This window comes from Carettochelys insculpta, chromosome 31 (assembly GCF_033958435.1).
Source record: "Carettochelys insculpta isolate YL-2023 chromosome 31, ASM3395843v1, whole genome shotgun sequence".
Classification (NCBI taxonomy): Eukaryota; Metazoa; Chordata; order Testudines; family Carettochelyidae; genus Carettochelys; species Carettochelys insculpta.
The window spans coordinates 14391971-14417585 of NC_134167.1; the positions used below are offsets into that span (position 1 = coordinate 14391971).

At 54.3% G+C, this 25615-nt stretch overlaps 1 protein-coding gene across 2 annotated transcripts; it reads left to right on the forward strand.

Annotated features, from left to right (window-relative positions):
• The first annotated feature begins 1013 nt into the window (after window positions 1–1013).
• On the forward strand, window positions 1014–25595 carry LOC142004379 (killer cell lectin-like receptor subfamily B member 1B allele A). 2 transcript variants are annotated; one of them, XM_074982002.1, is made up of 7 exons: window positions 1014–1137; window positions 5843–5941; window positions 6263–6424; window positions 12356–12510; window positions 14125–14237; window positions 22051–22201; window positions 25456–25595. In XM_074982002.1, the coding sequence occupies exons 1-6, from the start codon at window positions 1053–1055 to the stop codon at window positions 22172–22174; spliced, it is 738 nt and encodes a 245-aa protein (XP_074838103.1). In that variant the 5' UTR covers window positions 1014–1052; the 3' UTR covers window positions 22175–22201; window positions 25456–25595. The 2 variants fall into 2 exon arrangements, with proteins under 2 accessions (XP_074838103.1, XP_074838102.1); XM_074982001.1 differs by lacking the exon at window positions 25456–25595 and adding an exon at window positions 22536–22632 and having other exon boundaries at window positions 1035–1137.
• The last annotated feature ends 20 nt before the right edge of the window (window positions 25596–25615 follow it).

The following is a 25615-nucleotide window of genomic DNA, read 5'->3' on the forward strand; positions in this document are numbered from 1 at the left end:
TTACTGGCCAAACATGTTTTCTTAATTGGCCATCAATTTAAAAATTCGCGTGACTTAAATGCTTGTGTTTCGGGCGGAGCATAGGTCATCGACAAGTCTCCCTCACTTCACTGTCTCAGGACAAAACGTCTAGCTGAACCCAGGTGTACCTCAGTTGTACTTCAGTCTCAGTAGATCTTCTCCACATTATTCAAGGTCTTCCTCTCTTGTGTTTTCCTTGCGGGTTTCATGTGCGAGCTTGACGGGCTACGCTGGATGGTGGTTTTCTGAGAGTGTGGCCTAGCCGTCTCCACTTTCTTCTCTTGATTTCAACATCAAACGGTGAGGCGGCAAGACGTCGAAATTGCTATTCCTATCCGAAGATGAGGATAGCACCCTACTTCGATGTTCAGCGTCGAAGTAGGGCATGTGTAGATGATGTGCGTCCCACTAAGTCGAAATAGCGGGTCCTCCATGGTGGCCATCAGCTGAGGGGTTGAGAGATGCTCTGTGCACCCCCTGTGGGGCTCTATGGTTGCTGCGTGCAGCCCCCTTAGCCCAGGGCTTCTGGCTGCTGCTGCCGCTGGGGGTCCAAGGTGCGTGCACGGGGTCTGCAACCGGTTGTCGGCTCTGTGGATCTCGTGCTGTGCAGGGCAAGTATGTGTCAGGGAGAGCCCTTTAAGGGAGCGGCTTGGGGCTTTGCTGGCCCCTTATTCCAATGGGGAGCACTTATGTGTGTGGATGCTCCGCATTTCCTTCTGGGGCAGCTCCTTTCGATGTTCCCCGTCGCTACTTCGACGTTGAACACCGATGGCACCAGCTCTGGAGGACGTGTAGACAATACGCGTCGAAGTCGCCTATTTCGATGTTCTTACGTCGACATAGGCTACTTCGACGTAGTGTGCTAGTGTAGATGTAGCCTAGAAGTTTCTCAGACACCATAGCGATGAGTAAGATCCTACACAGAGCAGACTGGAAATCTGCTACTGCTCAGCAGAGGGCAGACGTACACAGGAGACTGTTCTTAGGCACAGAACCCCTGCTGTACTCTCAAACCTTCCTCTGTACTTGCCATGGCTGGAGAAATAACATATGCTGATTTAAACCTACCTGGAGCCAGGTCCTCTTCAAGGCCACCGCAACCATCTCAGCACTTCAGTAAGTAGATCGGGTTTCTTATTTTTGCACCAATACGGTACGTCACTCGTGTGTTAGGGTTCCATTTTCTAAGGTGTTTTGGTTTGACTTGCAGCAGAGATAACTCAGAGAAACTGTGCCCAGAGCCAAGGAGTAGCTCTGTGCTTTACACAGGGCGGCAGTTAGCTCTTGTGAAAGAAATACTTTATCACTCTCTCAGGATTTGGCAATTGAATTCTCTTAAGGTAATATGGTGCACTTTGGATCCTTGGTACAGTGTGTCAACAGAAAACAGTGACAGGCATGTGTCAGCATGAAAATATAGCTGTACTTTGTGTGACACCTGTCCTCCTACTTTCATACGTGTTTGGGGCACCCCAGCTAAGTACTGAGGTAACAATACATAGTGTAAAAACAAAAAAGCAGTCAAGTAGCACTTTAAAGACTAACAAAATAATTTATTAGGTGAGCTGTCATGGGACAGACGCATTTCTTCAGACCATAGTCATACTAGAACAGACTCAATAGTTAAGGTGCAGAGAACCGAAAACAGTAACAGAGAGGGAGCCGTGCTAGTCAAAATGCTATCAAAACAAAAAAGCAGTCAAGTAGCACGTTAAAGACTAACACAATAATTTATTAGGTGAGCTTGTGTGGGACAGACCCACTTCTTCAGACCATAGCTGTTCTGGTATGGCTTTGGTCTGAAGAAGTGGGTCTGTCCTATGAAAGCTCAACACCTAATAAATTATTGTGTTAGTCTTTAAAGTGTTACTTGACTTCTTTTTTGTTTTGATAGTATATAGACTAGCACAGCTCCCTCTCTGTTACAATACATAGTGTAGTGGATTAGAGTTAGGGGGTCAGAGAGCAGTACATGGGGAAACTTGAAGGACGAATGAGGACAAACAATGTGAGAGGCTCAGAGAACAGAATTGAATTGTTGTGTTAGAGAGGAAGCTGAAAGCCACAGGGGTCGGAGAGAAGGTGTGGAATTAGAAATTCGGTAGGGAGACAAACTGCAGCGGGTCATGGAGAGTAACAGAGGGTAGGTACTGGGGGTCTGCTACCTTTGCGTAGTGGTAGAAGTAGGGAGAGGGAACTGAGGAGGGAGGAAAGGGAGAGGAACTGAAGGTGCTGAGACCAGAGGAGGAGAAGAGGAATGGGAAACAACCTGGCAAAAGGAGGTGGGAATGACAGAGGTAATGAAGGGGATTTTTCTAAACCGGGTAGGGTGCTGAAATGGACACAAAACCAGGAAAGCTTTCTAAAGACAGGGATGAGGTGTGCGATACGTATCTGAGTGTAGAAGAACCAGTGAGTTACCGGGCTATGGTTCAGCTGAAGCACGGAGAACCAGGAGTTAGGAGAGACTGTCCAGGAGAAGACAATGGCAGAGGTGGGGACCGTGAAGAGCTACTGCGTCCGTGTTTTAGGAATACGGACAAATGCAAAGAACAGTGTCTTACAGTTGAACTTAAAGGATATCAGCTAAGTACTGTTATTTGGAAATCTCCTGAAAATGGTACTTTGAAGGCTCTGTGGGGGAAAATAATTTAGATTTTAAGTAATTATTTTAGAGTATATTTTCCATAAGTGCAGTCAGGCTGCAGATTTACACGAAGGGTAAAATGTTCAGAAGTTCCTAAATGACTTAAGTGTTTCTAAAATTCCCAATCTCACTGAACAAGCTGCATATTAAGTGTTATGGGCTATTGGCAAACATGCTATATATTTACAATTATACTTGTAATTATGCGATTGTTCTGGCTGCTTTTGCCTCGTAAGTTTTCACTCTTTAAGTACAGCTACAAATGTATTGTAGTGCAAAATTCTTGCTGTACACTTACACCTTGTGTAACGAACAGGATTATTATACAACTTCTGAAATGGTTCCTTGCAGAAGTGCCTGATAGAATTTTATTAAGAGTTGCTATTTTGACAGTGGCTCTTACTTTGGTCTCTCTTATATCAGTAATATCTACCATGATATGTGGCTTGCTAGTGAAATTTAATTCTTGTTGTGAACTGTCCTTAAATTGTATGTAGGCACTTAAGATAATATTTTCAGACAGGATGTGATCTACTCTTGAGGAATATTATAACACTTAAGAGGCTGTTGGTTACATCAGTATAAATCCAGAGGAACACCACAGAAGTCAGTTAAGTTGCTTCAAACTTCTGTCAGAGTATCCAGAAGCTGAATTGGTTTTTCAGATTATTTCTCTAGCTGCAGCTGTATAATTTGGCTAAGATGACGACTGATTCTGTGTTGTTGATTGGAAACTGGGCCGTTAGCTGACTTGTGGGTGGACTCTCAGACGGACCTGTATGTGTGATTCGGTTTGCCAGGCATCCTGTAATGTGCAGGGAAGTCCTGAATTTCCTCGACAAGTCCCGTGTCCCGCTGGACGGTTTTGCATAAACGGGGGATACAGGACTTCTCGGGGAAACTTCATCTTTCAGCTGAGGCTGCTGCAGGGGCTCAGGCCACAGCCAGCTCCTAGCTGCAGTGCTGCTGGGTCCCCTGCTCCCAGCCTTGGTCTCCCGCTCCTGGCTGGGGATCCTGTGGGGGTCCCTCTGCCCACCACCTAGCTGGGGTCCCACTGCAGGGGCTGCCCGTCCCTCAGCCGGTTTGCAACAATCTGACAGCCCTGCATGGCACGGATCCAGCAGCAGGACTGGCCCTCGATTCGCTGAGTTCCAAGTCCAGAAGCGACTACCGTGATCATTGGGTCTGATGTCCTCTATAATAGAGGTTGCAGAATTTCCCTCAAATAACTCCTAGAGTGGCTTTTACAAGCAAGCAAACAAGCAAAGAAATGCAATTAAAGCAATAAAAGATAAAAACCAAACCCTGCCTTGATTTTAAAACTGTTAGTGGTGACGAAAGTGCTCTGACCCTCGCCAGTGCTGTATTTGCAGTCTTACAGCTCTGGGCCTGATCCCCCCACAAAGCTCTTTGTGCTGCGAGTTGGCCAGGGCCCCCACCTGCAGACCCTAATGCTCATATTTAACTGTATGCAAATGAGCCATCCCTCTGAAGCCGTCACTCGCAGGCTTAACGTTACACCCATGCTGAAATCTTGGCAGGCTCAGGGGCTAACGTGGAAGTTAACATTAACTTGTCTCATATGTTTTGAATGGTAACACACACAAATTTGACTCCATCAACCAAGGATTGAACAGAGGGTGGGAGCGTCTGGCCCGTTACAAAAGCAGTTTCTCCACTCGTGATGTTCACACCTCCATATTAGCTACTGATAATGGGCCACATCCTCCCTGACTGAACAGACCTTGTCAGCTCTGGCCCTCCCCTTGACTGAGACTCCTTCTTTAAACCCTCCTCTGAAACTCTCCCACTCATGTATCTGATGCAGTGCGTCTTTGCCCATGAAAGCTTATGCTCCAAAATAGCTCTTACTCTCTAAGGTGCCACAGGACTTCCTGTTGTCTCATAAGTTGCTGTTAAAATCCTGAAATCATAATTTTGACTTCCTGTCATAGTTAAAATTGGACAACAGGTTCCAATAGACAGAAGACGTTGGCTTCCTATTTTTTTTTCCCCCCAAATCTTGTCCTTTTAGCCTGATCTTGGTCATTTTAATCTGAAGCTACAAGATAATTTTCCTGAGAAATCTTAAATGAAATTCAACCAGACTTTTCTAATGAAGACAGAAAACAAAACCACCCCCAGAATTAAGATGAAATCTGACAGATGATGGTATTAAGATGTCCTAGGTAGGCAGCAGAGGGCCTCACTGTGCTGGGTATGTATATATCAGACTATAATTTTTCACTTCTCAAAAATTATTTCCATTCTTATTGGCTAGTCATAATTCCAGAACAGTTATTTGGCGACGTTCAAAGTAGTGATTTGAATTAGGTATCTGTGAAAATGTACATGCGATTATAAATTTGGTGAGTTGTCTTTTGAGTGTAGCAAAGAGCTAGTCCCTAGCCTTTGCCCGAGTGAATAGTTTGACAGACGAGAGTGAGTTAAGTTTCCACGTGTTTGTAAAGGATTTCAGAAGATTACAGCCAATGTAATGACACTGTCATGTCTGTGTGAATTTGGCTGTTAACCTTAGAGCAGGGGTGGGTCTGTTTGCCAGGTTGCCAGATGCTTTATTTACATGCATGTCCGTGTCCAGCCTGAGGTCCACTCATTACCCATCCCTGGTAGAAAAAGAAGCTGCCCTTGTTAAAGCTGCCCCGGTGGTATGTACTGGGAGATACGTGTGTATGGGTGTGTCTCACAGGGTGTGTGGGGATCCTGCTGGGGGTAACCGGGGTGACCAGGTGACACCTCTAGGCTGCAGACAAAGCGGGAGGTGGAGCCTGAGGGGTTTGAATTGGAGCTAGGAGTTGGGAAGCAGGGAGTCTGGGCTGGGAGAGAGAGAGACAAAGGAGGGGGCAAGGCCCAGGCGCCGGGGGCCCCTCGGGGCCTCCTCTCCCCAGCATGAATTGGACTGGGTGCTCTGCCGGCTGCACTGACTCCTCTGTACAACGCTGTGTCCTGTCAGCTAATAAACCCGCTGCTCTCCTGCTGAGTGAGAGTCACTGCTGCCTGCAGACGGAGTGCAGAGCCTGGGAACCCTGAACCCCATCACAGAGTGGAAGGCCCAGGTCAGGTGGCTGCAGCAGACTCCAGAGAAGATGAAGTTTCATTGTTGTTTCTCACACAGGGTTCTGAGGGTGTTTCTCCAAACCTTGTGTCTCATAGGTTCCTCTCCATGTCCCCGGTGGCATCGCATCGCTGCAGGGGTCGGATGGGCTGGGAACATCATCCTGACAATAGCTGTGATAGTCATGGGGGCTTGGGGTGAGTAGCACCAACCCGCTGTTCCATTTGGGCTTGACAGGGCACCATGATTCCATTCCATTCCATTCCTGACTCCGGTCTGTCTGTGGCTGAAATCCTGGGCATTACAGCACCACGCAGGTCAAACTGTTACCGGACCAAGGGGATTTGCCCCTCCTCTGTTCTCACCCTTGCTGTGATTGATGCTACGATTTTAACTTCCCCCCCCCCCCCCGCATGCGCTCACGCGCACGCACACACACACACACACACACTTGTTTTATTAATCCCTAATTAGCTGCAATAGAAGAGATTTCCACTGATGCCGATGCTCTTTTGCAGTTTCCCAGCTGCATGGCTCTTGTGAAGGAGGGACCAGAGGAACTCTGAGCACACCAGGGAACAGTGAAATCAGGCTCGCCGGTAGCGCTGAATGCAGATCCTGCCTGGAGGAGTTCCGGTCGCACTTGAAACCAGTTCTGTGTCAACCTCACAGCTTCCCAGGTAACCACAGCTCCTACTCTCCCAATGCCGTGAGTCACTCTCCTCTGAGGAGTTTGCAGCTTTCCTCCTGAGATTGAAAACCCAGTCGCGGGATTAAAGGGACGCTGTCAGCTTGAAATACAGTGGAGCAGATGCTCATTCAAACTGAGGCCCCTTTGGGTATGTCTACACTACAGAGTTACTCTAGAATAGCTTATTCTGAAGTTGTTATTCCAAAATAAGATATTCTGGAATAATGTGTCCACACTACAAGGAAGCCCCCGAATAGCAAAACATATTCCCAACTAGCGTGTCCCCACACAGTAGAGCATATTTCAGATTAGAGCTCCTGGGAGCACTTAAAATAAAGGCACTTGCAACCAGTCTTTTATGTCTACACGGCAGCCTTATTTCAGAATAAGCTATTCTGGAACAACTTATTTCAAAAGAGCCCTTTTTCCCTGTCTATTCGGCCCCTATTCCGAAATGTCTGTTCCAGAATAGGTGCCATACCTTGTAGAATGAGGCTCACAGAACTCGAAATAAGCCATCTGCTATTTGGAAATTATTTCAAAGTAGTGGTTTTGCTGGGTAGATGGCTCTCAAAATTATTTCACAATAGCAGCTGTTATTCTGAAATCACTTTGCTGTGTAGACACACCCTTTATGTGCATTACTCCAGTGCAATAATCCCCACGCATTAAAAGACATGAAGAAAGCCCTAAAAATCATGAGTGGCTGATTTTAGGACAAATATACATTCTGAATTCTTTATATTTGCCTTCTGGTGTCTGAGCCTTTCGAGTGCACTCGGGTTGTGCTGTCAGGCTTTTCTCAGATTTGTGAGGGTGAGAAACTGACTTTAATGAAACTGAGATTCACATGTAATCCCATGACTCCAGGAGCTGGAGCCGTGTCTGTGTGATAAAAACACGAAACATTGCAACGTTGCCAAAATGATATTGCAAAGGGGTTTAACGAGAGGAGTAAACTTTGGGGTTTCTCTAGTCAAAGGCTATATCTCCACTAGAATGATCTGTCGACAGAAGCTACTGTCGGAAGCCAGCTAAATGTCTGTCTGCAGATTGCAGCCAGACCACAAAGCGGATCGAGATGGCAATCAGCTCTGTCATCAGAGAGTGGCCAAACTGCCTAGTCACTCTCTCGACAAAACAGCCACCCAGATGCACGGCAGACAGGGCTGCATTATGTTCTAGAAACCCTGTCTGTCGACAGAAGCCCCGCTGGACATTTCAGCCTGGCTTTCTGTAGACAGATCTCTGTTGACAGAGAGGCGATCTCTGTTGACAGAGGCGGTCTCTGTCACCCGTGAGGCAGAACGCCATCAATACAAGGGCCGCATTCGGTCAATTTACTGTCGACAGAACACCTCAGTAACGTGGACGCTCTGCAGGTTTTGTCAACAAAACTCCCTCGTGTAGACAGAGCCAAAGCGTTCAGGAGACAGAAGCTTATTTCGACAAAAACTAGAAAAATTCAAAATCAAGTTTCCTGTGAGAATTCATTTTGGAAAAAGGCAATTGGTCAATCGACTCCACTCCACAGCAAGAAAACAATGTTCAGACCACAGGGTGATTTTTAAACAAACAGATATTTTTTCTTTATGTGCTCTAATGCTTTCAGTGTAGTCGTGAGCTGCCATACTTTCGAAGCCGGGTGCTGTACAAAAATATAATAAAAGTACCGTTCTTACCCCGAAGAGCTTGAAATCGAAGCAAAACCGTTATAATTTCAGCTGTTTGTACAGAGGAGCAGCAGTGGCATCTAGTGGTCAGAGTAACTCCCATTGCTAAAGCATAAAGGCAGTTTTCATAATGATGTAATATAATCTCTGTAGTGACTGACTCACTGAGAGTTTTTCAGACTCTCAGGAAACATTTCTCTCTCTGCTGAAATGCAGCCACCTCTGAAGTGAAACTCAACAGTTGTGCTTCTCAGAGAAATGGCTGAAGAAGAATCCCATAGACTGTTGGAATTGCAAAGAGGTAGACTACTGAAAGGTAGCTAATGTAACACCAGTTTTTAAAAAAGGCTCCAGAGGTGATCCTGGCAATTACGGCTGTGCGAGCCTGACTTTGGCGATGAGCAAATTGGTGGAAACTACAGCGAGGAACAGAATTGACAGGCATGTAGGTCAGTACATTGGGGGGAAGCGTTAACTTGTCTTTTGTCAAGATAATTCTTCAAGGTAGTCAACAGGTACACGGATGAGTCTGATGCAATGGATATAGTGTGCCTAGATTTTTAGAAAAACCTTTGACAAAGGTCCCTCCCTAAAGGCACTAAAGGAAACTAAGCAGACGTGGTGAGGTCTTTCAAGTGTCAGTAACTGGTCAACTGATGGGAAACAAAGGGTAGGAATAAACAGTCGGTTTCCATAGTGGAGAGAGGTCGTGGTGGGGTCTCTCAAGAATCTGTACTGAGATCAGTGCTGTTGAACTTGTTCATGGGTTGAAAAAGTGGTTGAACAGTGAAGGGACTAAGTTTTCAAGCAACACACAATATTTCATGATAGTTAAGTCCAGAGCTGGCTGTGAGGAGTTACTGAGGGACTTGGCAATGAAATGGCAGGTAGAATGCAACATGGATAAATGCAAAGGAATGTACATTGGGGAGAAATAGCCCCAAGTAGAGTTATGCACTGATGTAGTTTAAATTAGTTGTTACCATCAAAAACAGAGATTTTGGAGTCATGGATAGTTCTTTGAAAACTTCCCATACTTTGGATGTATGGGAAAGAGTTGGAAGCCCTTAGTGAAGAAAGAGCAGGTTGAGAGCTATTTAGAAAAGCTGGACATACACTGAGCCATGGGGTCAGGTCTGATGCATCTCAGGGTGCTATGGAAGTTGTGATTGCAGAGCCACTGGCCATTAACTTTGAAAACGTCTGTCCCAGACGATTGGAAAAAGGCAAATGCAGTGGCCATCTTTAAAAAAGGGAAGAAGGACAATCCAGGGAACTGTAGACTGGTCAGCCTGACCTCAGGCCCCAGAAATATCATGGAGGGGATCCTCAAGGGATCCATTTTGGAGCACTTAGAAGAGGGGAAAGTCATCAGGAATAGTCAGCACAGACTCACCAAGGGCAAGTCGTGCCTGGCCAATCTGATTGCCCTCAAGAGGTGATAACTGACTCTCTGCACATGGGGAGGGCAGTGAGCATGATATATCTTGACCTTAGCAAAGCTTTTGATACTGTCTATCATGATGTTCTTGCCAACAAGTTAAGGAAGTATGGATTGGATGAATCATAGAATCATAGACTCCTAGGGCTGGAGGGGACCTCAGGAGGTCATCTAGTCCAGCCCCCTCCTTCAAGCAGGATCAACCCCCACTAAGTCATCCCAGCCAGGACCTTGTCCAGCCGGGACCTAAAAACCTCCAGGGATGGAGAATCCACCACCTCTCTAGGCAACACATCCCAGTGCTTCACCACCCGCCTGGGGAAAGAGTTTGTCCTAATATCTGACCTACTCCTCTCCCTCTGTAACTTCAGCCCATTGCTCCTTGTTCTGCCATCTGTCACCATCAAGAACAGCCTCTCTCCATCCTCCTTAGAGCCCCCCTTCAGGAAGTTTGAAGGCTGCTATTAAATCACCCCTCAGTCTTCTCTTCTTCAAACTAAACAAGCCCAGATCCTTCAGCCTCTCCTCATAGATCATTTCCTTAATTATTTTCATTGCTCTCCACTGAACCTGCTCTAGCACATCCACATCCTTTTTATACTGGGGGGCCCAAAACTGGACACAATATTCCAGGTATGGCCTCACCAGTGCCGAATAGAGGGGAACAACCACCTCTCTAGATCTGCTGGAAATGCTCCTCCTAATGCACCCCAGTACGCCGTTAGCCTTCTTGGCTACAAGGGCCCACTGTTTTACTCATATCCAGCCTTTCATCTGCCAGAACCCCTAGGTCCCTTTCCATCGTACTGCTGCTGAGCCAGTCAGTCCCCAGCCTGTAACCGTGCTTGGGATTCTTCTGTCCCAAGTGCAGGACTCTACACTTCTTGTTGAACCGCATCAGATTGCTTTTGGCTCAATCCTCCAATTTATCCAGGTCACTCTGAATTCATTCTCTACCTTCCAACGTATTTGCCTCTCCTCCGAGCTTTGTGCTGTCCACAAACTTGCTGAGGGTGCAATCCAGTCCCTCAACCAGGTCATTAATAAAGATGGTGAACACCACCAGCCCCAGAACCGACTACTAAATGGACTACAAGGTAGATCGGAAGCTGGCCAGATCATCAGCCTCAGTGGTTAATGGCTTGATGACAGGTTGGCAATTGGTGTCATGTAGTGTCCTCAGGGTCAGTGCTGAGGCTGGTTTTGTTCAACATCATTTTTTTTTTTTTCTTCCAACATCTATCTTGACAACTGCAATGGCCAGAGCCCTGGGCCCTTTGAATTGCCATCAGAGCCCTGGAGGTGTATGCCCTGCAGGCCTGGCTGGGGAAGGCTGAATTTGGCCCCACCCCTTCTGCATGAAGCCTGGCGCCATCCTGGGGCCATGGGACCAGCTTCCCCTCGAGCCCATACACCCAGAATACTGCATCTGGCTGTGGTCGCCCCATCTCAAACAGCATGTAATGAAAACGCAAGAGGTTCAGGGAAGGCCAACAGAGACGATTGGTGCCACAGACCAGCTTCTGTAGGCGGACACCTGGGAAATGGCTCTTCCTGTTGGAACCGAGCCAGCTGGGCGGGTGGGGGCTGTGCTGTCATGTGAATGGTGTGGGACATAGAGCGTGACATTGTTGACCCTTCCCATGCTCCATGAAGCAGGGGCCAGCCCTGCCATGAACAGGCGGCAGGGTGAACACAGGTGTAAGCGCTTGGCCACCCAGCACACACCTGGGCTGCGGCACTTGTTTCCCCCGGGGGTGCCGATGGCCAAAGCTGGGGTCGGGGTCGGAGAAGGACTAGCTCCGTGGATGATGATAGCGAAGCTGAGGAGGGAGGTGACACCCCCCCCCCCCCCGAGAGGCGCCCGGCGCTGGGACAGGACGTTGGGTTGGCCACACCATAATTGTCCTGTTCCGCACGCTCCCCGGGAGTGGACCACTGCCCGAGGTAGGGTGCGAGCACGAAGGACAGCGGCCTGCCCCATGTGGCAGCTCCTGTGTGCTCAGTGACCCCCTGAGGAGGACCTTCCTTGGCGATCTCCGCTGGCCCATGGCGATAACAGCTGTACAGCACCGCCCCCATACCAAGGTGAGGAACTTGGGTTCTGACCTGCCTTCGTAGGCGGTGGGCCTCTACCACAGCCTTGGTCATCAGCATTATTTGTCCCCCCCCTTGCCCCTCAGAGCACAGGCCGCGCCTGCCTCTGTTCAGCTCCTATGCTCTGATGTGGCCAAACCTCAGTGAACACCCGTCCCGAGGCAAATCCTGCCCCACTGATTCCCGCGTAGAGCCCAGAGCTTGTGAGTGAGTTGGAGCAGCTCTTCAGTGAGAGCCCACCTCTGTGTAAAGGCTCCCTGTGAATTCTCTCCTCTCTGGCCTCCCCGTTCTGCCAGCGCCCCTCAGCCCTGGCCTGCAGGCGCCGTGTTCTTTGCATGAGCGTCTCTGCAAAGAGCCCTTGCGAGGACGTTGCATGGGAAGGTTTTGCACAGCTGGGGGTGGAACGGCAGCGAGCTGTTGAACGGGAACCGACACCCCGCAACAGAGGAAAAGAGAGGCCGACGCCCTGTGAAGGAAGCCTGCCTCTTTTCCCCGGGGGTGCGGGAAATGTTCAGGGTAAGTGTTGATTTACGCCCCACAAAACAAACTGAGCCTCCCTCGGGCGAAACAATTCAAATCGGGCACCAGAATCAAAACTTCCCCAGTTGGGTCAAAATGCCACAGGGGCCCTTGAAAGCCACCTTTGAGCCAGCGTTGCCAGCCGGCGGCGGTGGGAGCGGTCAGCCCTGAGGCCCCCATCTCTCTGCAGAGGGCGCCGGGTGCAGACTCTGCCCCAGGGACTGGCTGCTGCGGGGGGAGCAGTGCTACTGGCTGTCGAAGGAGAGCAAAGACTGGGCGGGGAGCCGGACGGACTGTGAAGGGAAGAGCTCGCGACTGCTTGTGCTCCGCAGCCAGGAGGAGCTGGTAACGTAACGTATGGGGCAGCGAGAGAGGCCTCTGTCACGAGTCACCGACCCAGTGCAGCCGGGCTCCCTTCCTCCCCGGGGAGCTGGGTGCAAGAGGCCAGGGAAGACGTTCCAGGGGAACCCCACGGCCGCCCCCTTCCACCTCCCGCTGCTCCTCGTCCCTCTTCCTGGGGGCAGGCAGAGCCTGCGGCTCACGGTGGGCCGGGCCCTTCGAGGTGGGAGGGGCTGGCACACGGGGAGCCGCCAGCTGAGGCCGGCACTGGGGCTGGCTTGGCATTTGGGGTGGGGGGGATTGGCCGGGCGCTGGGGCTGACCTGGCGGTCAGGGGTCTGGGGAGCGGCAGCTCCATGGGGCTGGGGCTGATGGCTGGTCGAGGGGCTGGAAGCAGCTTGGGCTGCTGTGGCTCAGGCAGGCAGATCTGGTCGGGGGGGGGAGACCCTTGGGGATTTTCTGTTTATGGGGGGGCCATCCTGTGCCCCCAGTCCTGAGCACCCCCCACCCTCAGACCTTGCTCTGACGCCTACACCCCAACAGCCTCCTGCTCTGAGTCTCTCCACAGCCAGAGCCTGCACTGGCTCCTGCACTTCCTCGCCCCCTGCCCCGAGCACCCCCCATGCTCTGCACCCCCTGTCTCCAGACCCCTGCCCTGAGTCCCCCACCCGCCCCGAGCCCTCACCAGGGTCTCTCCAAGTTTGTCCATCCGGGGCAGAATAAATTTTGTTGTGTGCACCAAGGGATGTGTGACTGTGCACCACACTCTCTCTCTCTCTCTCTCACACACACTGCCCACAGCGGGTGATTGTGCCACTCTGCTAATCAGCTGGGCAGGACCTGAATCGCTCCCGGGCAGCTGTCCAAGTGCCCAGCTTATAGGGAACCCTGCCTCCCCCACCCCGACTCCTGCACCATCCACGTCCCAGCCTTCTACCCTGAGCCCCTCCTCACACCCTGCACCCTGACTCCTCCACCCCAGCCCCCCTACATCCTGACCCCCCCACCCCCAACCCCCAAACTGCCTCCTGCACCATCCACATCCCAGCCTTCTGCCCTGAGCCCCTCCTCACACCCTGGACCCCGACTCCTCCACCCCGGACCCCCACCCGACATCCTGCACCCCCCAACCCCCAAACTGCCTCCTGCACCATCCACATCCCAGCCTTCTGCCCTGAGCCCCTCCTCCACCCCGGACCCCCACCCGACATCCTGCACCCGCCACAGCCCCACCGCTGCCCTGCGCCCCACCCAACACTTCTCATGTCCCTGCCCTGAGTCCCCCACAGCCCACCCTGCCCTTAAACCGCTTGCAGGGACTGTTGTACCCCCACCATGTCCTGAGCACCGCCCTCCCCCCCACTTCCAGGAGCGCCTAGTTGCAGCTGCCCCAGGACTCCCTTCAAGGGACAGGTCACACTGCGACACCCAGGACTGCCCTGGCACTAGCTGGGAGGGAGGGAGCCGCGTTGCCCCGCCCAGCCAGCCGAGAGGGGGACCAGCTCGCGTGCTGAGGGGTTCTCCTGCTGGCCCTGGGGCGAACACCCAAGCGCAGGCAGTTAATAGCCGTGTTAAGGGGTTTGGGCCCCTCCCCTCACCCCCTCTGCTTTGCACCTCGCAGGATTCCCTTCAGAACGTCACCCACGGCTCCAGCTACTTCTGGGTCGGACTTCGGCTGGCACCTGCCCAGGGGCGGTGGGCCTGGGTGGACGGCTCCCCGTTGGAGCCAGAGCGGTGAGTGCTGCCAGCTGCCGGAGTTTGGGGTGGGGGGAACCAGCCATGTGCCCCGTCCTTGCACAGGCCAGTCCCTTAGGTGTGGATTTAGGCTGCTGTGACCCCCATGGCTCTGGTATCCGAGCCCCTCACCCCTTGTACTGTATTTATCCTCTCACTTGCCTGTAATGAAGGACAGAGCTATTATCCCCATGCTCCAGATGGACAAACCGAGGCACAGCGGGGCTGAGTGGACTTCACAAAGACATTTAGGTGCCTGGTGCCCATCTACTTTACAGGGCATTAGGTGCCTAATAGCACTTTAACTGGCTGGCCCTGAGTGTGGCCGGGAGCCAGGGCAGGGAACAGACCCCAGCTCTGTGGGCCAACCACTGAGCCATCCTGCTTCTGTCACACACCAGCCCCTCTGGGCTGGCAGCCGAAGGCTGGGACTTGTAATGGCAGTGTGTGGCTACTGCTCCTGCCAGGCCAGGGGCTCACCAGCCAGTGCCCCAGTCTCTGCCCTGTGGTGCCAGTGGGGGGACCTGGGTAAGAGGGGGGCCCTCAAATATCTTCCTTAGCCCGTTCTCTGGGCTCTGCGGGTGGGTTCTCCTGCGTTCTGCGCCTCCAGCTCGTGGCTCAGATGGGGGGAGGGAGAACTGTGCCGATCTCTCTCTGGCACCACCGCGGGCAGGGTCACACTGAGCCGCTGCTCCTAGGAAAGTGGGGGAGCTGAGGGAGGTTGCAGAGCAGCCTGGGTCCTGTCCCAACGCCTCGGGATGGGCCGCTTAGCATCCCAGCAACGGCTGAGCTTCTGCCCGCCCTCGGCGCATCTTTCAGCAGCTTTGCTGCTGCGAGCGCTGCCTCCTCCGTCGGCGGGAATGGCTCTGCAGCTGCTCGTGGCTCCGGGCAGGCCTCAGGAACGTGGCACAAAGGGCAGGCGAGTTAGTGAGACACCAATGCACACCTCGGAGCGCTGGGAGGGACCTGGGGAGGTCAGGGAGCCCAGGCCCTGGCCCTCTTGGCAGCAGCAAGCGCCACTCCCAGGCAATTTTTTTTTTTAAATCTATTTGCCCTGACCTCTAAACAGCCTCCTCAAGGATGGCACTGTCAGGCCTGGGGTTACGAGGCCAGTGCTCTAACCACTGAGCATCCCTCCCTTTTTCATAAAACCTAACCGCCTCCAGGCCCTTTTAAGGCCCTCTCAAGGACTGAGCTCCCAACCCCAGGCAGTTGATGCACTAACCACTACTCTTGACTGCCAACACGAGCTGCCTTGTGGCATTTGTGGAGGAGCTGAACACAGTGGCCTGAGGCTTTTGGGCTTGGGGAATGAGCCCTGCGTGGTGGGGGGCTCAGCTCGTCAGTCGAGCCTGGGAGGCTGAGCATGGGCAGCGGGGCCTGCTGGATGGAAAAAGCCGCTTTCACGGAGCTGTGTGATGAGCTCGCCCCCGCCCAGCGGGGCCAGGACCCGAGCGCGAGCGCTGCTTTGCTGGAGCAGACGCACGTGGAGATGGCTACTCCAGCCAGCCACCGCTCCGTCGCCAGGCAGTTTGAACGCTGGACTCGTGGCGATGCACTCACGCCCTTCTCTGAACGACTGACCTGGGCAACAGGTGTGACGGTGTGGGCGGCTTTGTACAGAGGCACTTTCCTAGCTGCAGAAGGGTGATAGCTGGCAACTGCAGTCCAGTTTTGACACCCAACCACCAAGCCCCGTGTCCATTAATCAGACAGGGTATTTCTCCATGGGTCACCAGGCGCTTGTAGATCACCATGAGCATCTCGTGCGCATTAATAGGGACTGGTTTGGAAAGGTGCAGAGAAGGGACGCGCGGACGTGCGCACACACGAGCGAGAGCTTTCAGCACACTGCCTTGTTCAGGTCACTGCAAGTGGCGACTTTCTTTCCAGGCCAGAAGGTCTCTCAGGGGGAAGTCAAAATACCCATTGTGATACTAGGAGACACCCGCATAGCTCTTAATGTGCATTACGGGGGCTTGTGAAGCCAGACTCTGGGAGTCTTGACAGTTGCAAGGACAGGCTAAGTGGGTGCAGAATGACGCTACTGTGCATCTGACCCTTGACAAGGCCACTGGTGATAGTTGTACAGAAAGCTGGACTGGCCAATGACAACAGTCCTCTGCTATAGCTATGTGCTGTGCCCTCCGTGATACCTGTGAGGGCTGGGGTGAAAGCTTCACTCAGGGCCGGCCTGCTGGGGCTCAGCCCTTTTAGGCTGAGTTTAAACAAGCTGAGACCCACCTATTAGAAGAGCACAAACTAGACACGTAAAGCTCAGGGGTGCCTTGAGGTAGCAGTCTGATACTTAACAGCAGTATAGTTGGCATGCATGGGCGTGCCAGGCTGTGTTACCAGGGGGGGACTGCGACTGGTCCATATGATCCACTTAGTAGAAAATTACCTGCCGCTTTGCTGGGGTGTGCTTGCCGGGGTCATGCAATGGCTACCCGCTGCTTTGCTGGGGTGTGCTTGCGGGGTCATGCAATGGCTACCCCCTGCTTTGCTGGGGTGTGCTTGCGGGGTCATGCAATGGCTACCTGCTGCTTTGCTGGGGTGTGCTTGCGGGGTCATGCAATGGCTACCCCCTGCTTTGCTGGGGTGTGCTTGCCGGGGTCATGCACTGGCTACCCCCTGCTTTGCTGGGGTGTGCTTGCGGGGTCATGCAATGGCTACCTGCTGCTTTGCTGGGGTGTGCTTGCCGGGGTGATGCACTGGCTACCCCCTGCTTTGCTGGGGTGTGCTTGCGGGGTCATGCAATGGCTACCCGCTGCTTTGCTGGGGTGTGCTTGCGGGGTCATGCAATGGCTACCTGCTGCTTTGCTGGGGTGTGCTTGCCGGGGTCATGCAATGGCTACCCCCTGCTTTGCTGGGGTGTGCTTGCGGGTTCATGCAATGGCTACCCGCTGCTTTGCTGGGGTGTGCTTGCCGGGGTCATGCAATGGCTACCCCCTGCTTTGCTGGGGTGTGCTTGCGGGGTCATGCAATGGCTACCCGCTGCTTTGCTGGGGTGTGCTTGCCGGGGTCATGCAATGGCTACCCGCTGCTTTGCTGGGGTGTGCTTGCGGGGTCATGCAATGGCTACCCGCTGCTTTGCTGGGGTGTGCTTGCCGGGGTCATGCAATGGCTACCCCCTGCTTTGCTGGGGTGTGCTTGCGGGGTCATGCAATGGCTACCCGCTGCTTTGCTGGGGTGTGCTTGCGGGGTCATGCAATGGCTACCCCCTGCTTTGCTGGGGTGTGCTTGCCGGGGTCATGCAATGGCTACCCCCTGCTTTGCTGGGGTGTGCTTGCGGGGTCATGCAATGGCTACCCGCTGCTTTGCTGGGGTGTGCTTGCGGGGTCATGCAATGGCTACCCGCTGCTTTGCTGGGGTGTGCTTGCGGGGTCATGCAATGGCTACCCCCTGCTTTGCTGGGGTGTGCTTGCGGGGTCATGCAATGGCTACCCGCTGCTTTGCTGGGGTGTGCTTGCGGGGTCATGCAATGGCTACCCGCTGCTTTGCTGGGGTGTGCTTGCGGGGTCATGCAATGGCTACCCCCTGCTTTGCTGGGGTGTGCTTGCGGGGTCATGCAATGGCTACCCGCTGCTTTGCTGGGGTGTGCTTGCCGGGGTCATGCAATGGCTACCCGCTGCTTTGCTGGGGTGTGCTTGCCGGGGTCATGCAATGGCTACCCCCTGCTTTGCTGGGGTGTGCTTGCGGGGTCATGCAATGGCTACCCCCTGCTTTGCTGGGGTGTGCTTGCGGGGTCATGCAATGGCTACCCGCTGCTTTGCTGGGGTGTGCTTGCGGGGTCATGCAATGGCTACCCCCTGCTTTGCTGGGGTGTGCTTGCCGGGGTCATGCAATGGCTACCTGCTGCTTTGCTGGGGTGTGCTTGCGGGGTCATGCAATGGCTACCCCCTGCTTTGCTGGGGTGTGCTTGCGGGGTCATGCAATGGCTACCCCCTGCTTTGCTGGGGTGTGCTTGCGGGTTCATGCAATGGCTACCCGCTGCTTTGCTGGGGTGTGCTTGCGGGGTCATGCAATGGCTACCCGCTGCTTTGCTGGGGTGTGCTTGCGGGGTCATGCAATGGCTACCTGCTGCTTTGCTGGGGTGTGCTTGCCGGGGTGATGCAATGGCTACCTGCTGCTTTGCTGGGGTGTGCTTGCGGGGTCATGCAATGGCTACCCCCTGCTTTGCTGGGGTGTGCTTGCGGGGTCATGCAATGGCTACCCTCTGCTTTGCTGGGGTGTGCTTGCCGGGGTCATGCAATGGCTACCTGCTGCTTTGCTGGGGTGTGCTTGCGGGTTCATGCAATGGCTACCCCCTGCTTTGCTGGGGTGTGCTTGCGGGGTCATGCAATGGCCTAACGCTTGCTTGCAAAGCCCGGAATGTCATTTATTAAAACCGACAAGCACAGAATTCACATGCAGCCTCACACTGCTGTGCTTTGGGTAGTCTTTGAAGCGGTACATTTCTGCTGGCTTGTTTTGTTTGTGTACAGACTAACACGGCTACCGCTCTGTTCCCCAGCTGTGCTTTGCGGGAGGAGAGTGAGGGGATGGGGAGAGGTTGAGGCTCTGGCACGTTTACTGATTTATACACATCCAGGTATCCTACGCAGCCCTCTCAGCAGATGTGCTGCGCAAGGGGTGCTGCAGTTCGGCAGAGCTAAGCTGCATGCGGGCAGCCGCTGAGCACTGGTAGGAGGCTGCAGGGCTGAAGGGGCAGGTGTGCAATGCAATGCTTTCCAACTGGGGCCAGGATGGTGCTGAAACCGTGATGGCAGTGTTAGCCGATGGTCAGGTGAGATGCCACTATGCCCTGGTACTAATATGAGATTTCAGCTGCCAGGGCAGAGCTCACTAGTGCTGAGGCTGAGAGCCGCTGAAAAGCAGCTGGGTTCTTTGCTTTGTGTTCAGTTTTGCACAGTAACAGGAGGAGTCAGGTTACCACTTAATTACTTTATTTATCTAACACGTTAGTCTCTTACTGTTACAATGTTGCTTTGTTGGTTTACCTAGGGAGCTAAGCTCTTGTGGTTACAATCGTTGCAAGGTTTACACTTTGATTACAAATAGCTAGCATGCACTCTCGTTCATAGATCTAGACTTGTGAAATGCCCGCAAAAGAAATGAGAAGTAAAATACCTAGCAGGTCTTATTCTCACCCCTGCCTTTCCAACGTGGCTTGGCCAGTTTCTCTCAATCCCTGGGGGAGAAATCCTTTGTCCCTTTTTTCTCCAGGAGTCGGGTGTCCCGGGAACCTGGGGAGACCCCCCCCCCACCCTCCTGTCTGGCAGGAAAGATGATTGGAGCTCAAATAGGGGGTCTGCTGGACCCCTCTTTTATACCCATTGGGTCACGCAGGCTTCTGTCTTGGTGTAATTGAATTAAAGTGTCTGACGCTGGTTCTCACAGGGCATCCAAGGGCGTAGTTCACACCTGTGAGGTAGACAATTGAGGGCATTTGTGTCTTAATGGGCCAGGAGATTTTCCTCCTGTCTGGGACAAGTGTCCTGGTGAATCATTTGATGGTAATTAGCCAAGGGCAGTCCGAGGCCTGGCTGTTAATTAACCCATTGTTCTTAGCTTTGCTCCGGGAGCTTCAAAGACTGGCTCAGATAAGCCCATCTGCGCTCTGGGCCATTCCAGGGCTGGGCTGTTCCTTTTAACCCTTTCGGGCTCTGAAGCACCTAGGGAAGGCCCGATGGAGTAGAGCAGGGGGGCGGGGGGGTTCTGTCTGGCTACAGGCAGTGACGGAAGGAGGGACACGTAGAAAACTGCTGGGATGGTGGCTGCAGGGTGCCACTGCTGCAGCTGCTCCAGTCCAGAGCTAGCTGCACCCAGAGGGTGCCAGCTTGGGGCCCCCCATTTAAGAGCTGCCCCCTGGCTTTGTTCTGAAGTGCGGCATTCTGCTTGCACCCCTTCTTCTCACTGTCCCACCGCTCCTTCAATGCTTTCTTTCCAGCCTGCAGCACAGCAGCCCTCAGCGGGGCCTTTTTACTTGTTAACCCTGGACAGAGCCCTGCCATGGCTCCTTTTACCCACAGGCACCCTTCCTATGCCTGGCTGTAAACGACCATCCCAAGGCGAGCACACACAAGACCCCCCAGTCTGGTGAACCGTAGGGTACAGCCTTCCTCCTTGTCAGCAGTTACATGGCTGCACAGAGCACGGAAGTGGCCTTGCCCCCGAGTCCCCTGGAGAAATACCCCTTCTGATTAGCCTACGCTGGGGTGAGGTAGTCTGATGCCAGAAGCGGAATGCATGTGGCATCAGTTACCTCCACACTCCCCTTGGAGAAGTCCAGCTGGGGGAAGCCAGCCCGAATCTGATGCACGTTGCCCCGTCCTGGTCTTTCGGAGCGGGATGCAATTGACAACCCTGCATGTTTCCATCAGCACATGTCCAGCTGTCAGCTTTCTGCCCCCAGCTCATGGGCGACCGCCCACTGCCCTCTGTCGGTCAGAGGCTGGTGCCGGGCGACAGGGGAGGGATCGCTCAATGAGCCCCTGTTCCATTCTCTCCCTCTAAGGCACCTGGCACTGGCCACTGTCGGCACACAGGATACTGGGCTGGCTGGCCCTTTGGTCTGGCCCAGCCTGGCTGGTCTTGTGTTCTCATTCACCCCCAGGCGGCGGGTGGGCTAAGGGCTAGCGGTACAAGGGCAGGCAGGTGCTGGAATGCTGAGCACCTAATTTTTAGGCCTTAAGAAAGCCCTTAGGCTTCACAATGCCTGAGTGAGGCTCCTGGCCCAGCAGGAAGGGGTCATGAACCAAGGCTTATTTGTGACACTTGTGGGAAGGAACTCCATGAAGATGGGCACCTCCAGGGGGCCAACAGCCCCCACAGGCCCTGGGGCAAGGTGGGAGATGGGCCCAGCTCTGCCCCCCAAGAAGGGAAGGGGCAGGGCCTAGGGCAGAAGGGGCAGGGCCTAGGGCATTTAGCCTTCCACCCTGCCCAGACCATGCTGCCCGCCTCACAGCTGCATGGGGCAGTGCTGCCCTTCAAAGGGGCTCCGAGTTCTGGCCACTGCCAAAGACGCAGGGGCGGCAGCTAGAGTGCCAGGCTCCTTTGAAACACTGGGCCTGGGGCCCCCTTTGCCCCCCTCCCCCAGTGGGCCTGAGCACCTTCCCCATGAGTAGCCCCCAGGCAGGGTGTCCCTGACAGACCTGCCATCCAGGGCAGGGGGAGGGGCCCTGGCTCCCACAGCCACCTGCTCTGCTCCTGCCTGGCTCTCTCCAGGTGCAGGGCTGCAGAGCCACAGCCCCCTAGTAAGAGCTGCACAGGGAACCTCCATCAGCTCCTGCCTTGGGCCAGGAGTCCCCGGGGTGGGGACAAAATCTGGGGGCTGCTGTCAGGCGCCTCCCGCCTGGGGCAGGTCTGTGGCTCCCCGCATTGCCCAGGCTGAGGGGTTGGGGCTTTGGTTGAAAGAGGAAGGGGAGTGGGCCAGGCCTGTCCACTTGAAAAACCCCAACCCCGGCCCCCTCCCCTTCTGGTACCCCTGTTCCACTCCTGCCCCTTCATCGGGGCAACTCCGTCTGCTCCTGCGGCAGGCGTCTCCTCGCCCCCACCACTCGGGTCTGGGCGCTCACCGGGGCCGCTTGCAATAAACAAGCGCCAGGTCGCTGCCCCCTGGCGTCAGCGTGGGGTGGTCCTTGCCAGAGAGCCCCGAGCTGAGCTCACCTGCAGCTCTCCAGGAGGCCCTACACACAGGAAGGGAGACACCAGCACCAACTTCCCAGGGGAGGGCAGGGACTGGCCGGCCCCTGGGCCTGTCCTTGTTCCAGGGCCTGCAGTGACGCTGCCTCGGTCTTTGATTTTGCAGCTTCTCAATCTCAGGCTCCGCCGCCACGAACAGCTGCGGGTGCGTAAAAGGCAGCCGGCTGCAGTCGGAGACATGCGATGCCGAGTTCAAATGGCTCTGCCAGAAAGACGCTGTCGTGATATAAGCAGTGGGGCTGAGGCTCGTTACCTGGGTACGTGCAACATGAAATGCTGTTCTTTAGTCTCCTGGGGCTGGACTGTGGCTTCAGGCCCAGCTCTCAGCCACGACAGAGCAGACCCCTGCGCCGTGCTGGGACTCAGGTGCCCTTCACAATCCCAGTTCCTCCCCTCAGTCCCTCTCGCTGGGCGGGGGCGTTGAGCTGTAATTTAGAACCACGGCACGCCCTGGATATGGTACTTACCTGGGCCGCTCCCCAGGGCGGTGACAACTCCCGACCATCCGCCCCTCGCGTGCAGTCGCTGCAGGGTAGCAACAGGCCCACGCTGCCCTCTGGGCATTCAGCTGGCGACCTGCCTTACTTCCAGATGCCGTTTCCAGAGGCCCAGTTCCACCTCGCCTCGGCGCTCTGCTAAACGCGCAGCTCGTACGGCCGCCCCCAGCGACATCCAGGCTCTGGCTGACAAAGCCGAGGGGACGTGCCGGAAACAAAGAGTTACGTATAAAATAAACTCGGAGCAGGACTGCTGGACCCCGCAGTTACGGAACGAGATAGTCGCCTGACTAACCGCATCCTGCTCACCACTGGCGGGGGGGCTTGGGGGGAACGGGTTAAAGGCTGGCAGCAGGCTGGGGCTGTGGTGGAGCGTGGGTGGGGGGGGTTAAGGCTGGTAGGGGTGGGGAGGGGATGGGGGGCTTAAGGCTGCAGGGTGGTGGGGGGGGCAGTTAAGGCTGTGGCAAGGTGGGGGCATGGGGGCAGGTTAAGAGTGCGACAGGCCATGCCGGGGGGCAGAGTTCCAGCGCCTTTCCCCCCCGCAGGCCGGTGCTGCTGTTGGGTGCTGGAGCAAGGCTAGGACGATGGCTATTGGGAAGTCGGGAAAGAGCTCCATGAAGATGGCAAAGCAGCCAGTGGCCCGGCCAGGCTGAGAGCTTTGCCTGGGGAGCACGTGCTCCTCATCCCCCCTCCCGCAGCGCTGAGAGCTCATCTCGCAGCAGGTTCGCTCCAGACCAGGAGCTCCCTGGAGCCGAGGGCAGCGGTTGGTTGGGCCCGCTCTGCGGCTGCGTCCCACGGGAAAGGGAGAGGCGGGGTAGCTGGGCCCTTTCCAGTCACAGCTGGGCAGCAAGCGTGGCCCCAGCCACCACGGACAGCCCCACCTGGGCAGCAAAGCCCCCCGCCGCCCGCAGAGCAACCAGTGGCTGGGTAGTGTGGCCCCTGCCGCCCCTGGAGAGCGGCTGTCACTGGCCAGGCAGCATGGCCTGCCCGCAGCAGCCCAAGGGGGACCACACTAGCTGCACCCACCCCTGCCCCGAGCTCCCCCCACATCACCCACCTCCTGCCCTGAGCCCACCCGCACACCTCCCCACCCCCTCCTGACACCTGCACACACACACCCCCAACTCCCTGACCTGAGCAACACTGAAGACCTGAGCCCTTGAGTCTTTTTATACAACCATTTATTAAAAGGGGAGTTACTTACAACATGGAAGCAGGGACGGACACGGACACACACAAAAATAGTAGCATCTACGCTAAGTTCCTCCAGTCCTGCGGGGCTGAGCCAGGGGAAGCAGCTGGCGATCTCTTGCTTATGCCCACAAAGTTGCCCCAAAAAGAGTCCACACAGCAGAGAGAGCTACAACGCCTCCTGAGGGGCGTCTCCTGCCTCCTCCCTCATTGGCGATTAGCACTTCATGTAGGCCAGAGTTCTTAACCTCGGGGGAGTCATGAGGTTATTTCATGGGGCGGGCCACAAGTTCGGTCTGCAACAGTGCTCTTTAGAAGGACGGGGCCTCGCCCGCTGCCACAAAAGCCTATGACCCCACTGCATTCGTTAGTCCTCCTCCCAGGAGTGGATTTACACGGCCACAGATGCTCCTGTCTCCCTCGCAAAGTGGCCGCCAGCTGTCAAAAGGTGAGGCTGGTGCTGCCACAGCTCATGAGCACCTCATAAAGTTGAAGCACATTTGTAAAGTTCTAATATTTTAACACACGGGTGACCCCCCCAACTGGGCATTTCTCAGGGACTCATTGGCAAATGGACTGGCAGGAGCTGACACCTGATCTGTGTGGGTCACATCTACCCCCTTCCGCATAGAACCATAAGGCTGGACGGGACCTCAGGAGGTCATCTAGTCCACCCCCTGCTTCAAGCAGGATCAACCCCCACCAAGTCATCCCAGCCGGGCCCTTGTCAAGCTGGGACTTAAAAACCTGGAGGGATGGAGATTCCACCACCTCTCTAGGCAACACATCCCAGTGCTTCACCACCCGCCTGGGGAAGTAGCTCTCCCTAACATCCAACCTACACCTCCCCTCTGTAACTTCAGCCCATTGCTCCTTGTTCTGCCGTCTGACACCACTGAGCACAGCCTCTCTCCATCCTCTTTAGAGCCCCCTTCAGGAAGTTGAAGGCTGCTATTAAATCACCCCTCAGTCTTCTCTTCTGCAAACTAAACAAGCCCAAATCCCTCAGCCTCTCCTCACAGGTCTTGTGCTCCACCCCCGCGCCCCGCATCATCTTTGCTGCCCTCTGCTGAACCTGCTCCAGCACATCCACATCCTTTGTATATTGGGGGGCCCAGAACTGGACACAATTCCAGAAGTGACCTCACCAGTGCTGACCAGAGGGGAACAGCCACTTCTCTAGGTCTGCTCGAAATTCTCCTCCTAATGCACCCTAGTATGCCGTTAGCCTTCTTGGCTACAAGGGCACACTGTTTACTCATATCCAGCCTTTCATCCACCAGAACCCCTAAGTCCCTTTCCATCGTACTGCTGCAGAGCCAGTCAGTCCCCAGCCTGTAACAGTGCTTGGGATTCTTCCGTCCCAAGTGCAGGACTCTGCACTTCTCCTTGTTGAATCGCATCAGATTGCTTTTGGTCCAATCCTCTAATTTATCCAGGTCACTCTGGATTCTCGAGCTATCCTCCAGTGTATCTACCTCTCTCCTGCTAGTTTTGTGTCATCCACAAACTTGCTGAGGGTGCAATCTAGTACCTCATTCAGGTCACTAATAAAGATGTTGAACAACACCGGCCCCAGAACCGAGCCTTGGGGCTTGAAACTGACCACCATCCAGATATTACGTCATTCACGGCTACCTGTTGGGCCTGACCATCAAGCCAACTTTCTATCCACCTTATAGTGCATGGATCCAATCCATAATTCTTTAACTTATGGGCAAGAATATTGTGGGAAACTATATCAAAAGCTTTGCTGAATTCAAGGTATATCACATCCACTGACTTCTCCATCACTGATTTCCTGCCCTCTTTTAACCCACCAGGCTCCAGGAAGGGAGTGAACACATGGAGGTGTGTAACAGAGGCTCTACTCCCACAGCAGCTGCAGCACTCAGAAGACTAAGTGGAAAACTCAGACCAGTTGAAAAGGTTCAGACTTTTATCCAAAACTGTATCGGAGAAGAAAACCGGAGGCGGGAGCCT

Coding starts and splice junctions, on each gene's coding strand:
- LOC142004379 (XM_074982002.1), top strand. CDS start 1,053: ATGGCTGGAGAAATAACATATGCTGATTTAAACCTACCTGGAGCCAGG. Junction 6,425..12,355: donor TCAACCTCACAGCTTCCCAG/GTAACCACAGCT, acceptor ATCTCTCTGCAG/AGGGCGCCGGGTGCAGACTC. Junction 12,511..14,124: donor TCCGCAGCCAGGAGGAGCTG/GTAACGTAACGT, acceptor TGCACCTCGCAG/GATTCCCTTCAGAACGTCAC.